This window comes from Tachysurus vachellii, chromosome 21 (genome assembly GCF_030014155.1).
Source record: "Tachysurus vachellii isolate PV-2020 chromosome 21, HZAU_Pvac_v1, whole genome shotgun sequence".
Taxonomy (NCBI): Eukaryota; Metazoa; Chordata; class Actinopteri; order Siluriformes; family Bagridae; genus Tachysurus; species Tachysurus vachellii.
Genome location: NC_083480.1, coordinates 5,342,604 through 5,356,851, shown reverse-complemented (window position 1 = coordinate 5,356,851; position 14,248 = coordinate 5,342,604). Strand labels below are relative to the sequence as shown.

At 39.3% G+C, this 14,248-nt stretch overlaps 1 protein-coding gene and 1 long non-coding RNA gene across 3 annotated transcripts in view; one reads left to right on the top strand and one right to left on the bottom strand.

Annotated features, from left to right (window-relative positions):
* Window positions 1–10,814: 10,814 nt before the first annotated feature.
* Window positions 10,815–12,220, bottom strand: LOC132864163 (uncharacterized). Its single transcript, XR_009650184.1, has 2 exons — window positions 11,847–12,220; window positions 10,815–11,299 (listed from the first exon to the last, which is right to left on the bottom strand). It is a non-coding gene; the product is annotated as an uncharacterized LOC132864163 (long non-coding RNA).
* A 153-nt stretch (window positions 12,221–12,373) lies between these two features.
* tnrc18 (trinucleotide repeat containing 18) overlaps window positions 12,374–14,248 on the top strand; it is a 58,254-nt gene continuing 56,379 nt past the window's right edge. Inside the window, exons 1-2 of one of the 2 annotated variants that reach the window (XM_060897236.1) lie at window positions 12,374–12,559; window positions 14,030–14,248. The exon at window positions 14,030–14,248 is cut by the window's right edge and continues 153 nt beyond it. In XM_060897236.1, the coding sequence (XP_060753219.1) occupies window positions 14,188–14,248 (61 nt within the window). In that variant the 5' untranslated portion in view covers window positions 12,374–12,559; window positions 14,030–14,187. Of the gene's footprint in view, window positions 12,560–13,542; window positions 13,804–14,029 lie in introns of those variants that run through there. The other variant, XM_060897237.1, reaches the window with a different exon arrangement.

Genomic DNA, 14,248 nt, shown 5'->3' with positions numbered 1-14,248 from the left:
ATAATATTAAAGTGTTCAAAACTGTTCCATTAAAACAAAAAGGTTTCTCTGTTTTGTTGGAATTATTTTATTTTATTAAACTACAGAATCTAGGCAGAATGTCTGTGTGATATCACTGTGTCATATGTCCCTACTGTCAAATAAGCCACAAGTGAAAATAATTCAGACAGAAGACACACCAGGGTCAAAGTAAAGCCTCATAAGAGACATTTTTGCCAAAGACATTTTTTAAAGTATTATTACTTAACAAAGACACGTGTTCAGTTCACTGACCCAGCAGTGTCAGCTGCGTATAAGCCAAAGACAATGACAGTTTTATTAGAGACTTCCAAGCATTTGTCTTTCAGCACTGTGATGTTTAGCCACTAAACTTGCCCTGAGTGACAACAGCAGCTGCGTTTTCTCAAGCAGGAGGAGCTGATGTCATGACTGGAAGAATGCTGCTCAGGGAAAAATGTGTAACTGAAGGGCATTGTTCGGCGTGGTCGGACTCATGGCTCCCAGAGTGCGCGGTGGTTTTCATGCCCAGAAATGGCATGCATGCTGTGGTTTGAAAGCGAGGTCGACACACCCGCTCTCGAGAGGCCTCAGATTCTCTGACTCACTCCAAGAAACCACAACCCGTGAAGAGAAACGGAGGGTGTGTGAGTGTGTACGCATGCTGTACAACGTCTGCACCTTCATCGCCCCGCTTTTATTTATGCTCGTGTACGAGTGAAACCAGCCCTCATTTCAATTTACCAGAACAATTTCCCTTTCACAAACCAGACTAGAAGAAAATAATAAAATAACTCTTGCATCTCATCCCCTACAGAATACCTAATATTACTAACACACAATATTATTAAGATAGTTCTTCAAGGTTTATTAGAAAGGTTAATAGTTTAAACTTTATGAAAAATCAAAGCTTCTTAAAAAAGATATTAAATAAACCCACAAAAAGGGACAATCCGCAAACCTTTCTGGGGTATTAGATGCATTTTCAATGACGATATACATTTCTTTATGATTCCGTCAATATTTTGTAGTGCTTATCCTACACAGGGTTAAGAGGAACCTGGAGTCTATCTCAGGGGACTTGAGGCACAAGACAGGACCGTGTGCCAGTTCATCACAGGGCACACACACACACACATTCCTATGCTACAGACAATTTAGAGATGTCTACCAGACTACGATACATATCTTTGGACTGAGGGAGGAAACTGAAGTACTCAGAGGAAATCTACAACGAGAACTCCACACACAGGACGGAGACGGGAATCGAGGTCTACGTTACCAAAATTAATTCATTCATTCAGTCGTTCATTTAAACCATTTGTGGAATACTTTTTAACTGCAGGTTCTGACAAATAACAACTTTCATTTGATGTTCTTTTATGTATTTATATTGGTGCATGATTTTACAGGGGGTATAGTTGCCTCGTCACAGCTTCGGGGGCTCTGATTTAATGCTACGCTCAGGTTGCTGTCTGTGAGTAATTTTCTGTAATTCTCCCTGTGCATGCGTGGGTTTCCTGCTAGACTTTTTCCAATAACATGCCAGTAGGTGGACTGGCTACTTTAAATGATCTTTAGGTGTGAATGTTTATGGTGCTCTGTGATAGACTGGAAACCATGATTGAATGAATGAATGAATGAATGAAAGATTGAATGAATGAATGAATGAATGAATGAATGGATGGATGAATGAATGAATGCTTTTTCAGATTGTCAAGCCTGCAACTAAGCCACAGGTTCTCAGGGCTGGCCCTGGAGTACCTAGAGTTTTTCTTGCTCTAATATGCCAGATTCACTAATTACCAAACTTCCTGAGTTGAACTGGGAGTGTTAGAGCAGTGAAAGTGATGACAATGTTCTGGGAAACTCTGAGACCTAGGATAGGAAACCATGTGCTTTTTTATTATTTTACACAACAATCATAATACTTTTTCTCATAATAACAAAAATCCTCTATATCTAAAGCAATGTAATCTACAGCCACTATCAGATATCAAGGCTTCATGTAGTCCATGCATTGGAGTTTCTTCCCCAAAAACCATCCAGGTTTAACAGAAGACCAACCATCTATCTCTTTGGTCAAAGCTTTCATGAGATCAATAATGCAAAATGACACTTTTTATATTCAGAGCCAAAGCTGAACCCTTGTATTTTTTGTGATTTATTGCTTTGGTAGGAGCTGTCACCTTCCATCACGGGCGCTTTTATCACCAAATAAAACTCTGGATTATAAATCGTTAGCATTGTGCTCCATTGTGGCACAGTTCTGTACACTCGTGCTGTGTAAAAGCAATTCTGCTCTTCATCTGACCAATTTATTCAGAGCACCAGTCACTCATTTAACATGGAAGAGGAGATGTGACCTTAAAGAGGTAGGTGTCACGAAGTTAATGGCAAACAGTTGAAGAGCATTAACACATCACATTTCCCAGAATTCACAGCCAGGCTTTTTTCTTATCCAGCCCTGAGTCACCGTGGTACACATAAAAGTCAGCTCCATGTTACTACTGGCTTTTATGTTCACTATTCAAAAGAGGGATCATGTTTCTTTCATCGACATGCGTTTTAAAGAGATTCCACAGTGTGGTGCAGAGGAAATTCACATCACACAATGTTCGGATCAGTTTAAACCAGTGGCACCAATTTAAGGTTCACTGGATGAAAAACAAAACTGCTTTCATAGTCCGGCTCTTTCGTGCTTGTAGCTAACATATGGAAAGGGGGATTTTAATGGGAGAGGTGGATGGAGAGAAACTTCAGGTTTAAAATCTCATTAATTACATTTTTTTTTTTTATTTTCACATATAGGAGACCTGTGTTAAAATAATACAAACAGGAAACAGGTTTCTGAAGTGATCATTTCCCAAGCACAGCACTGATCTTCAGATAAATGTGAACAAATCTGCACAAAATCTTACCTAGATCATATCATGCAACATGCAAATGAGGACACCCGATGTCATTAGATGATACAGAACTTTTTCTTTTCTCTCTTTCTTTTCTTCCACTAAGCTGAATTAGGTCTGTGCTGAATATTGGCTCAACATAAACATGTTTATCAAGGTACTAATCTTACCATGTGAACATTCCCCAGTAAAAAAAAAAACCACAATAGTGGTACTGGAACAGCATGTAGGCGGCATTTGAATAGGATAAGTTTCAATCCTTCTTCTTCATGTGCGTGCAGGTTGCGAGTACAAAGATATGTGCACATCGCATCCGGCATAGAAGTTTCTTCCTTTTAAACAATGATGCACAAACTTTAAAATATTGTGAAGGTACTTCCCCAAGACAAAAGGTGTGTGACTTACAAGCCGGGTCTTTTAGATATTTTGCACAGCAATAAAGAAGTTTTAATACTGAAAAATACATCCAATTAAATACACACACATGCGGGGGCACCACTAAGGGGGGGAATGTTAGGACGATTCTAAGGGCCCACGCACTTTTGGGGCCCCCAGAGGCTTGTATGTTTTGTGGGTGTGGTAGGGGGCTCAGTCTCATTTTCTTTCATAGGGCCCAAAATTGCTAGTGGCGCCCCTGTACATATACATGCACATGTATATATATATATACACAGTATATGTTGTGTATTGAATGCTTTTCGTAGCTGTATGCTGTTAGCAGTGCCGTTTTACGATCTTCTCAGAGATGCTTCTGTACATGTTTTTTTTTTTTTTTTTTTTACATGACTAAAAGTCACACTAAATCACCCCCGCTGTGTGTAACTGATGACACAAGCACAATCAGTACAAATCAGCAAGACTGATGGAGTGCAACAACAAAGCCTTTAAATGACTGCCATTTGTGTGCCATTTCCCTTCAGATCAATAGGCATAAAATACTTTTCATAAAATCTAAGGGTTTTTTTTTCTCTGCTGGATTCTCAATACACCTGGATTTAATACAAACGCTTACAATTTGGTGGATATGGAACATGTCTTATTTCTGCTTCATATGTTGGGCTCTCTGCCTTGACGGTCATTTCAGACACCTAATTAAACACTGTTAATGAGCTTTCCCAGTCCATGCACTGCATAAAACAAGTAGTGGCATTTAATAAGAGACATAATCATATCGTACAGTCTTTTCATTTCATTTGCTTTCTTCAGTTTGGCTGCAGCACAGAGACACCCAGCGTCTCTCTCACCCCAGGGTGTCGTTGACTTTCGTTATTCTCACAATTCTTCAGAAGAGAGATCCAGGCGAAGCAGAAGACACCCAGCAGTTTATTTTTAAACTCTCCTACAGCTTCTAAACTCACTCTTTACACCACAAGCATCAACAAGAAAAGTATTTGCATGTGCCTTTACTTCCAAGTGCTTAAACATCACTGGCATAAATGTTTGCATGTAATTAAATTACATATTTAAAGCTTACAAAATGCTTCAAGATTTCTGGTTAATGAGACTTTGCTATATGCGCATGTGCTCTTTCAGTGCTAAAGAGGAATAGGTTGCGTTTCCTGAAGTGGATCATCTGGGTCAAATTGAGTGGATAATTACCTTTTCCAGGGAATGGATTGCTTTCTTGGGAACCCATGTGGCATTTCAGAACAGACTCCTTGCAAACAATACATGAAGATCTTCTCGATCAGTAACTAGTTTTATAAACTCAGACACAGTTAAACTGACCCCTATCTTTTTTTCAAACTATTTAGTAAAAAATGCTGCAGTGTAACATCCTTTGGTTGCTTTATCAAGTCTCATCTATTATAGCCCACATTAGACATCTAATTAGTCAGTTTTTTGAGCTGCATAAATTGTCCTCATTTTTAAACTCACTACAGATTTTTCCCCTGACCCGAAAATACATACACAGTGCTGAAGGACATTAAATTAGGTCACGTATGATGTGGATAAAGTGCATACATAAATAAAAGGGATAAAGGTTCTAAAGACTAATCAGGCCTCGGGAGAAAAATCCAACCGTTAAAATCCAAAAATGACGGAGTGAAGGATGTGCAATTAAGAGATTAAATGAAAGCATGTTGGTGTATTTTGCAGAATTCGCTGAAACCGTGGGGCATTATCTTGTCAGTAAGTGGTGGTGGTCGTAAGTCACAGACGATTAAAACAGTAGGAGGTGTGAGTAGCATGTCCAGGCAAGTGTGCAGACAAGGAGGCTGATTTTCCCTCCTAGTGAGGATGTGGGGGAGAATGTGGCTACTTCACACCCGTTAGACAGAGAGAGAGAGAGAGAGAGAGAGAGAGAGAGAGAGAGAGAGCATACGGAACACCAAGCGGATGCTCTAGGGGATGTGAGGGATTTGAATTCTGCTGTGGTCACAGAATGCTCTGTAGGATGACACTTGATGAGCAGGAGTCAGCGGAGGACAGCAGAATGAGAGAATATCTCTGGAGGTCAGCCAGACAGTGCGACAGAGCAGGCCTGCTCATATGGCTGTCTGTGTGCGACCTGTGTCTGAACAGGGATTTTTCAAAAGAGTAAAAATCTGCTGATAATAACAGAGGACAAAAGAAAAAAAAGAAAAAAACAGAACATAGAGCAAAAAGGTGGATGCTTTTCTACTGTATACCTACAAACACTGAATGTAGTGTTAAAGAGAGAAAAATATAAAGTTATACTGCTGTTTGATTTTTTTGTTGAATTTAGTGCAATAGTAAAGCTATTTTAACCATCAGGAGCATTGAAAAGCACTCCAGGACTGAAATGAGACCAGGGTTATACATACAGCCAGAGATAATTAAAAATGTGAAACACACACACACACATCCCCCACAAGCAGCTCTTCTATTGGACCTTGGAATTAAACCGAAATCATTTTTCCTTGAAATAAGATTGCTAAAAATTTTCTTCATGAGGTTCTCATTCACGTTTATGTACATTACTTCAGCTGAAAATAACAAAATCATGTTATTTTCCAAAATAGAGTGAGATTAAAAGCTATTCAAATGGATTTTCTCTATGACAAAGTGTGGTAATTCTTAGAAATTCAGACTGTGAGGGGATGCAATGCACTAGGAGAGCTTTTGGAGTGAGATCGTCCGTGTTGTACAAAAGGGCAAACTAATTTTGTCAAACTTAATACAGCCAGATGTTTCCAGATGTTAAAACCAACGAGCCAAATTCCCACTTTTTACATTTGTATTGCATTTTGTATTTTTGTCAGTACTATATTTTAGCCTCCAGTTTAATCGCTCGGACAGCCGGAGTGGCCATTGTCTTTGTGTAATATTGATTCCATGACAATTATCCAACCCAGTATTTTAAAGTAAAGAAATGCTTTGAAAAAAAAAGTGTGATAGCGTCTGCATAATTTTATCATAATCTCAATCCATAATGGCCTTCTTGCATAAAAAATGGCACCGCATGGTGTAGTCTGGATGCCACGTTCCTGTCAATCACGGACAGACAGAGCACAGGCTAGAACAACATAACATGAAAGGCAAACAAACTCATGAATAAAAGAACCATGAATATATGTGATGGTGTAAAGTGGGCCTGGGCGGTTTGGCCGAGATCTGAGTATCCTGCGGTACATTTGATTAAAGGCCCATGACAGACAGTGCATGATGAATGGGGCCCTGAGAGAATTAAAGCCTGTCAGGAGAATGGGCCGCCACGCTGAGATTAAACCCCAGCAGGACCCTTCTTCTTGGGAGGGGCTCCGTGTGCAGTGGCAGCTCGTCTGGGCTGCCTGTCAAGTGCGGAGCTGTCAGCGGCCGTAAGACTCGAGTCGCCGAGGACGGAGAGTCAGAGTCCCCCAGGATCTCCTCGAAGCTTTCCTCGGTGACGGGGGAGGGAGCGAAAAGTTCAATAAATTCTGTATCCTGCAGCTGCTACTTCACTTAAGTGCTGCATTAAAAAAAAAGTGTGCAGCATTCAAAATATTCAAGATACAAGATGATTTGTCCGATTTAGAGAAGTAAAGAGAGGAGGACTGGCCTTGGCTTCAAAAGAGATTTCAACATGCATTTCATTTTCACTTCCAGTGTGCTGCGAATGGTTGTTCTTGTTTCTCTGCAAAAGAGAAAGCACCAATACAGATTGCCTATCTCGCCTATGGTAATTGTGTAACAGACATTTGTATGAACACTTTCCACATGTGCAGAAAAGCTTAGTAATTACAACACATCTTGACGAGTAGGTGGAATGCTTGTAAAAGTTGTTTTTTTAGAGATTTTGCGAGACTAATTAACAGGGTGAATGAATGAGCAACATATTTACCACTTCTCAGAGCAATTTCTGAAAAAGATAAATGGTAGCTAATGTTTAATTCATCATATAAGCTAATGTTATGTATCTCATCATCGATACAACACGATTTGGTTACATTACCTTGGATATCTGCGCTGCCATGCTTGCATTCCTTCGATTATAAAGTTTCAATAGCAGCACACTTGAAAACGATGCTTATTCAACGTGCATTGGGTATTGTGGCATCATTGATGTGCCATCGAGAAGACAAAACATTTCCTTCTAGACTTGATGATTTAAAGGTGGCTCTTCTGGCTGACCGTGCACTCTGAAGAACACACAGCACTATTGTTGATTGATAACAAAACGTCGTGTTGTGACGTAGCTGTGAAAAATACATGTGTTCTGCTAAGGATCTCCTTGACCTGTCACATACGTTTAAAAGCCCCACCGTTCCTTTCATGGTATCAAAGGTTTAGCATCTGAGAATAAGTTTCAGTTAAGAGTTTATAGAAATAGTGCTGCGGTTCACAAAAATCCATCATAACTAGTTTACTTTATAGGATCCTCCAAGGCATTAGGTAAAGGTTCATTTAGACCTCTTTATTAGGACCGGTGTGAAATGGTGAACTTTCTTTAATACACTGGCTCTTACATTACAGTTTATGGAATTTGGTCACTAACAAATAATTTAGATTTTTCTTTCTTTTTTATTCTTTTTTTTTTTTTTAGAAGGCAATAAAATACGGTCCATATGGAAACAGGATCAAACAGCACACAGTATTGTGGTTTCTGTAACAAACTGAAAATATGGCACCCGAATAACATATTCCAATGTAAATATTCCACATTTTCCTGGCTACTAGGCACAATGACAAGACATACACAGCTGGTTCTAGTGAGAAAAACAATGCATTGCTTAAAATGTCTCTTTTAACAATAAACGCATTATGAGTACATGAAAGTTCTTTTACGTTCCCATTATATGCCTTATTGCTCAGTTTGTTCACACAGGCATCTGGGAGGATGGAAGAGTTTTATTACTTTTTTTTTCTAATGCGGTTTGAAAAAGTAAGTGCTCAGCTTTCGTGTTTGCAGCTGTTAACTTTCTGTGGTGTATTTTTCATGACAAGAGTTCACGGATTTCAAAACCGTGCACAGTGACAGACTGTTGCACTGTTGCAGGAAGCCCAAATGTCATGCAGTAACTCATTTCCCCTCCGTGATTATGGGATATTTTCTCTACCAGACATTTGTGAAGCTTGTTTAAGCCTGCACAAACAGCTCTCCACCCTGCATTTTCCCAAGCCATCAAGCCCCTTGCATTCTAATTGTGCAATCCTGCCAAAAGGAACTATTCAGAAAGATTCAAACATTTGTCATATTTCAGTATGGTAATGAAAGTTAATGAAAGTGCAATTTTAAGGATATTTAGGGTTGGCTTTTCATGCTCACATAATGTACTGAATAATGTACTAATAATGAATAATGTACTGATTATAGCTTTTAAAAAATTACCTCCTGGGGGAAAAAAAAATTATTTGGCCTTTGTATCATCAAGCTATGGATACCTTTAATCCAGAATAGTCTTCTTCTTCTTATTATTATTACTATTATTATTATTCACCAGTATCATCCCTTCCACCCAGACACACTCCTGGAAAAAAAAGTTACTTTAGGGGAACTAAAAGCATTGTGTTTTATAGACTACATTTCAGGGCAGCTTCAGTTACAGGCCCAAGGGCCGGGAGCCAGGCAAAGTTACAGCCCTGCAATTTTTCAATAGCAAATTATACAATGCTGACAATCCTGTATGTCATGGATCTTTTAAAAAACTGCCTAGCAAGTAATCTTTTAGCCACCGAAGCCACATAGGGAGTTTAAACGTGACACTTCTGACGTAAAAGACCGAGTGCACAGGCACGTCCAGATCAAATTATAACAATAAGGATTTTTTTCCTGAAGAAAAGCTCTGTATAAACTTAACTGCTGAAACAGTAAATCACAAGAGTTGACTACTATTTAATTTACCCAACCTACATTATAAATGAATCCATTCAATCCTACCACAAGACCAGGGAAACAAACCATGAACCCTCCTGAGATCGTCCAGATGGTTTCAGAGCTGATAATACAGAATTATGAAATGTGCTTAAAATGTCTGTACAGGCTGAATTGAGCAAACGTTTTCATACTCAGCAATCATGAGTGAAAAACAATTAAATCACTATATAAATATTTCTATTTAATAACATATACGACCAAGTGTTCTTTACATTGTTAATGCTTGTCCAGGGACTGATGATACAGAACCTCTTATAAAGTATGCATCATTTTTCTTTTAAATAGGCTTCTGGATGATTAATAATGTCGGCTTACTTTCCATCACGGCCTGTTGGATAAATATTAACGCATTTGGCTTAAAAAAAAAGCATGACTTTTAAAAGCAAGGTCATGCTGGCTTAATAGCTCAGCAGAGCATTAAGTAAATAATCCTCAAAACAGTACGTGTTTAAAAGAAAACAGGCTGAGGGTGTTTCTTAAACATTAAGATCTCACTTCCACTTCTTGTTATACAATCCTGACACAAACGTCATTGTTATCTTGTTCATGTCCCTTCCTAGAGATATTTTAAGCAAACCCATAACCTTTTGCATTAATTCACACATATCTTCAAGTAAACATTAAAATGCCCAAAGTCACTGAAAGACTTCATTCGCTTAGACATTCTAAGAACCTTGATAGATTATAGAGCAAATTAATGAAAGCTGGTTTTATCTGCTTTCAGCTGTGCTGTGATTGTGGCCAATCCCTACAAGGGCATTATTAAACATATATTTTATAAAGCTCATCACACACACACCCTGATTAATATTAGACTGAAACAGTACCTTGTATTCAACTTTAAGATAGATTAATCAAACATCTACAGAATATACAAAAAGGCAAACTGCTTAGTGAGGCCGTAACCTTTTTTTTTTTTTTTTTTAGAGAGAGTCTTTTTAATGGCCTACATTTAAAGATTCCTGTTAACTTCACAATACATCATTTACATATCAGGTCTAAACATAAGGATTATTTTAACATTGTGTATTAGGAGAAAGTCACAGTATCTGAGGCCTGTGTGTGAGGAATGCTTGTATAATCATGGCAAAAGAAACATGAAACATCACCTCACTTCTTGCCTACTGATGTAGTGGATTATGATGGAGGTTTTATGAACTTTAAATATTTTTATACCCCATTTTTGGTATTTATTAAAAATGAAGGTTTATGATTCAGGATTGGTGGTGGATATTATTTTTTAATTTTCACCCCGTGATCCTTTTCTTCAATACAAATATTTAAGCTTGTGATTGCCATTGAATTTAAACAAATAATTAAATAAAAAATAAACCATGTAATATAATACAACACCTTGTAATATTTAAATGCAAGTGAATTTAATGAACATGAGCATTCAGGGCTAAACTATAAACTAGAAGGTATCTTGTGGTGAATTTATGGTTTATTATAAGAACGCAGTCTGTCTGGAGGCAGTGTGTTTTAGCATGCTGGCTTTCTGGAAGACATTTCGGAGGCCAATTTGACGCTAAACCGAGCGCTAGACTCAAACCCATGCTGAGCTGCATAATAGAAAGAGACAACAAAAGGACAGGAATATGTTGATGTTTATTCGCATGAAACGCATTTCAACACCCACCTTTACAAGAGCAGTCAGTGAATGTCACGCACGAACAATTAAAAAGCGTCCAAAAAGGCAAAAAATAAATAAAATCAACCAAAAAAAAAAAATAAAAAGTCGGCGCGCCTCAGCAGCCAGAACAAAGGAGTCTCCAGTTACTGCTGAACAGCAGCACCAAAAAAATGGAGAGATACACAGAGACATGTCGTTGTCTTCTTGGATTAAACCCCACAGTAGCTAACGTGAACAAAAGTGGAGGCATAGGCTATTTATTGCCGTTTCGTCGGTCGTTAATAACTTATCCAGGCAGCCGTGAACCTTCAGGAACAGCCGGATAGGTGACATTCCCACGGCGAGGCAGCGCGCAAAATAACAAATCACAAGAAAAATCCAAAGTGCGTCTTTGCGCGCAGTGGGATTGAAAGTCAAGAAACACAGGAAGCTCGCACGAACCTGAAATAAAAATTCACACATCACCGTCGACACGTTGCATGTTGCTTTCCCCTTCACTTTACGCACTCATTTCCTTTTTCCAGAGAGCAGGAAGACTTGAAACCGACTCATCGGGGCGCAGCGGGCAGATTGAAACCGCACCGCTTTAAATCAACACTTTAATTATCTAATAGCCTTTAGTACAATAATCCTACACGCTTTACACGTTTTTGGGACTTTAAAAAAAAAAAAAAAAAAAAAATTCTAATTCAGAATTTAAATTCTAATAAAAGTTAAAATTCTCCAACAAATTTTAAACATTGCAAATTACCCTTAAAAAATTAAAATTCTATATTTGCGAAGTGTAGGTTTTTTTGTCTGAGCAAAAGTAAAAAGTTTTGAATTCAGCACTATTAGGCATCGTATTGTTTTAATCTTAATGGTTTAATAAAGTCTCAAGGTTAAAGAGAAATTAGAAGCGAGTAATTATTAATGCCTGCGTTATAAACACTAATTAAACTTGCTAATCAACACTAATTAAACAGACCTGCAGGATTTTTACACTCACCTTAAATTTCGAAAGTTAAAAAAATAAATAAATAAAAATATTATTCCTAAATATAAGCTAAAACATATACAAATCCACGTGCGTCGAATAAAAGAAACCTATTAATCGGCGTAGATGCAGCAATAATCAAGTCTGTATCCGTATGTTTTAATCAGGAGCGGCCTTGAAACTGCCCTCCACAAATTCTCTGCCTGTTTTGATCATTCAAGAAAGGACTGAAAGAGAGGGGGCTTGAAACAGTTCAGCCTCCTTGCTCCATAATTGGTTTTATAGAGCTGGCGAAGAGCCAAGGTGTTTACACGCGGATGATTGACAGAGGCAGCGTCCTATCGCGTGGCTCGCTGTAGAGAGTGTCAGGTTGGGATCATGGGGGCGGGGCGTGTTAAACAATGATTGTTTCATTGCAGGATAGTTGAGAGCTACAGTGGTGTGTGTGTGTGTGTGTGAGCGAGCGAGCGAGCGAGAGAGAGAGAGCGCGCGCAAGAGGGAGTGTGTGTGTGTGTGTGTGTGCGAGCGAGCGAGCGAGCGAGAGAGAGTGTGTGTGTGTGTGTGTGTGCGCGCGCGCGCGCTCGCTCGTGAGGCCTTCCCCCTGTATAAGCGACCCTCTGTGTGCGTAACTACGGTTGGTCTGTAAATGGAGTATAGGAAATATTTCACCTCGCATCGGGATTTTGTGAAGAAAAAGGATTCTTTAAACTGAACCGCCATTACAAGTAAGGTGTCCAAGTTGGTTACAAAACCCCAGTGTGAAATGCAGTTGTGTTTAAGACGCAATCCGGAATCATTTAACTACAATAAAAAAGGTAATAATGTAGCTAGGCGTCGTATCGGGCGCGTAAAACCAGCACAAACCGAGGGTTAGTTAGGTTTCAGAATTGTTTTCGAGACTCAATGCTTCCGCAGACATACTTCACAAAAGCACTTCTGCTGCTTTAATGTTTCCGCACAGAAAAGTTTTGTGGCTTGAAAATGGAAACGCGTAGGTTAAAAGTTTGAAACGTGGCCGTCGGATAATCTGCTGCTGCTGGTGCTTTGGGAGGGCGTGCGTGTTTAAAATACGCCAAGTGCTCCTTACTGCGTGTTATTCGTGTTCTTGTGTAACCTCGTTGTGTTTTAATCATGTCGCCTTGCTTTAAACTCAGGTTTTAAATCAGCTTTCCAACGTCGGCAACATTTGTTTACCTGTTCAGGAGCCTTAAGAAGTAGAAGCTTGAGCTTTAGGTGAAAGGTTTCGTTAAGAGGGATCCACTGGGTCGTCGGAATTCATGATCCACTGGGTCGTCGGTGACAGAGTAGAAATATACAAGGAAACAGCCATGGTGTGTTTGTTCAGAGTAAAGAGTCTGGTATCATGTACATCAAGCTTACTCGAATGTGAGGTCTGACAACATTTGGGCTTGATAGAAGTGATCGAGTTGCTTGCACATGACAATTAGACCACAGAGCGGTTTATCACCGTTGACCAAAGGTACTGATTTAACACCCTTTAGAGATTCATCACAGCTCGGATAATAGCGCACAGAACCAAAAAGCTTGAACTTTGATTTTAATTTTATGCTCCTTTACGCACCGCCTCCCAATGAACAAAACGTCTAAATGGTAAAAACAAACCGTGTCAGGAAAGTAGTTTGCGTTCCGAAATCTGTTTTTTTTTTTTGTTTTAATCCTCGGCTGGCGGATGTTTCTTTGATTATTTTTTAGTCAATGTATCCCCTAATATGTCAATATTTACATAAGAAACGGTTGTTATTATGATTCGCCACTGTGTTTGAAACCTTCGCTTTGCATGAGCTCGGCTTGAATACCGAAGTGTAAACGCTGGATTTTCCCTGCGTAGTGTAGCGTACTGCGGTCGGGGAAAAACACACACACACACACACACACTCACACTCACACACAAGCAAATCATCATAAGCGATACGAGCACGATGGTGAAGGGACAACTACCCCTGATAAAGTAATGCTAACATTTCTACAGCCCTCCTGCGCTCGGAGGGATCATTTCTGGCAACTTAGGCGCACTTTTTTTATCCTCTTGTACTTTGATTCAAACTGCGTCATCACGCCCTTGCTAAATATTTTCCTATTTGTACATTTATTTCTTCTGTGTTTTATAGTCAAATCATTTCGGATGACTGCTTCGTATTTATCCGAGTTTGTATTTTGTGCTGTGTTTTTTGTAGGTCGGCACAATGCCGGATAAGGACGCGGATCTGCCTGGAAATCTAGGGACATTACTATAAGGCTCTTTCGGAATAGCCGAGCGGAGCTTTGCATTTTTTCTCTTTTTTTGCGCCTTTTTCTTTTCATTATTTTTTAAATCGAGTTCGCCCTTGGGTGGATGATGGATGGCCGAGATTTCGGGCCCCCCAGATCCGTGCACGTTCCCCCGCCGCTGCTTT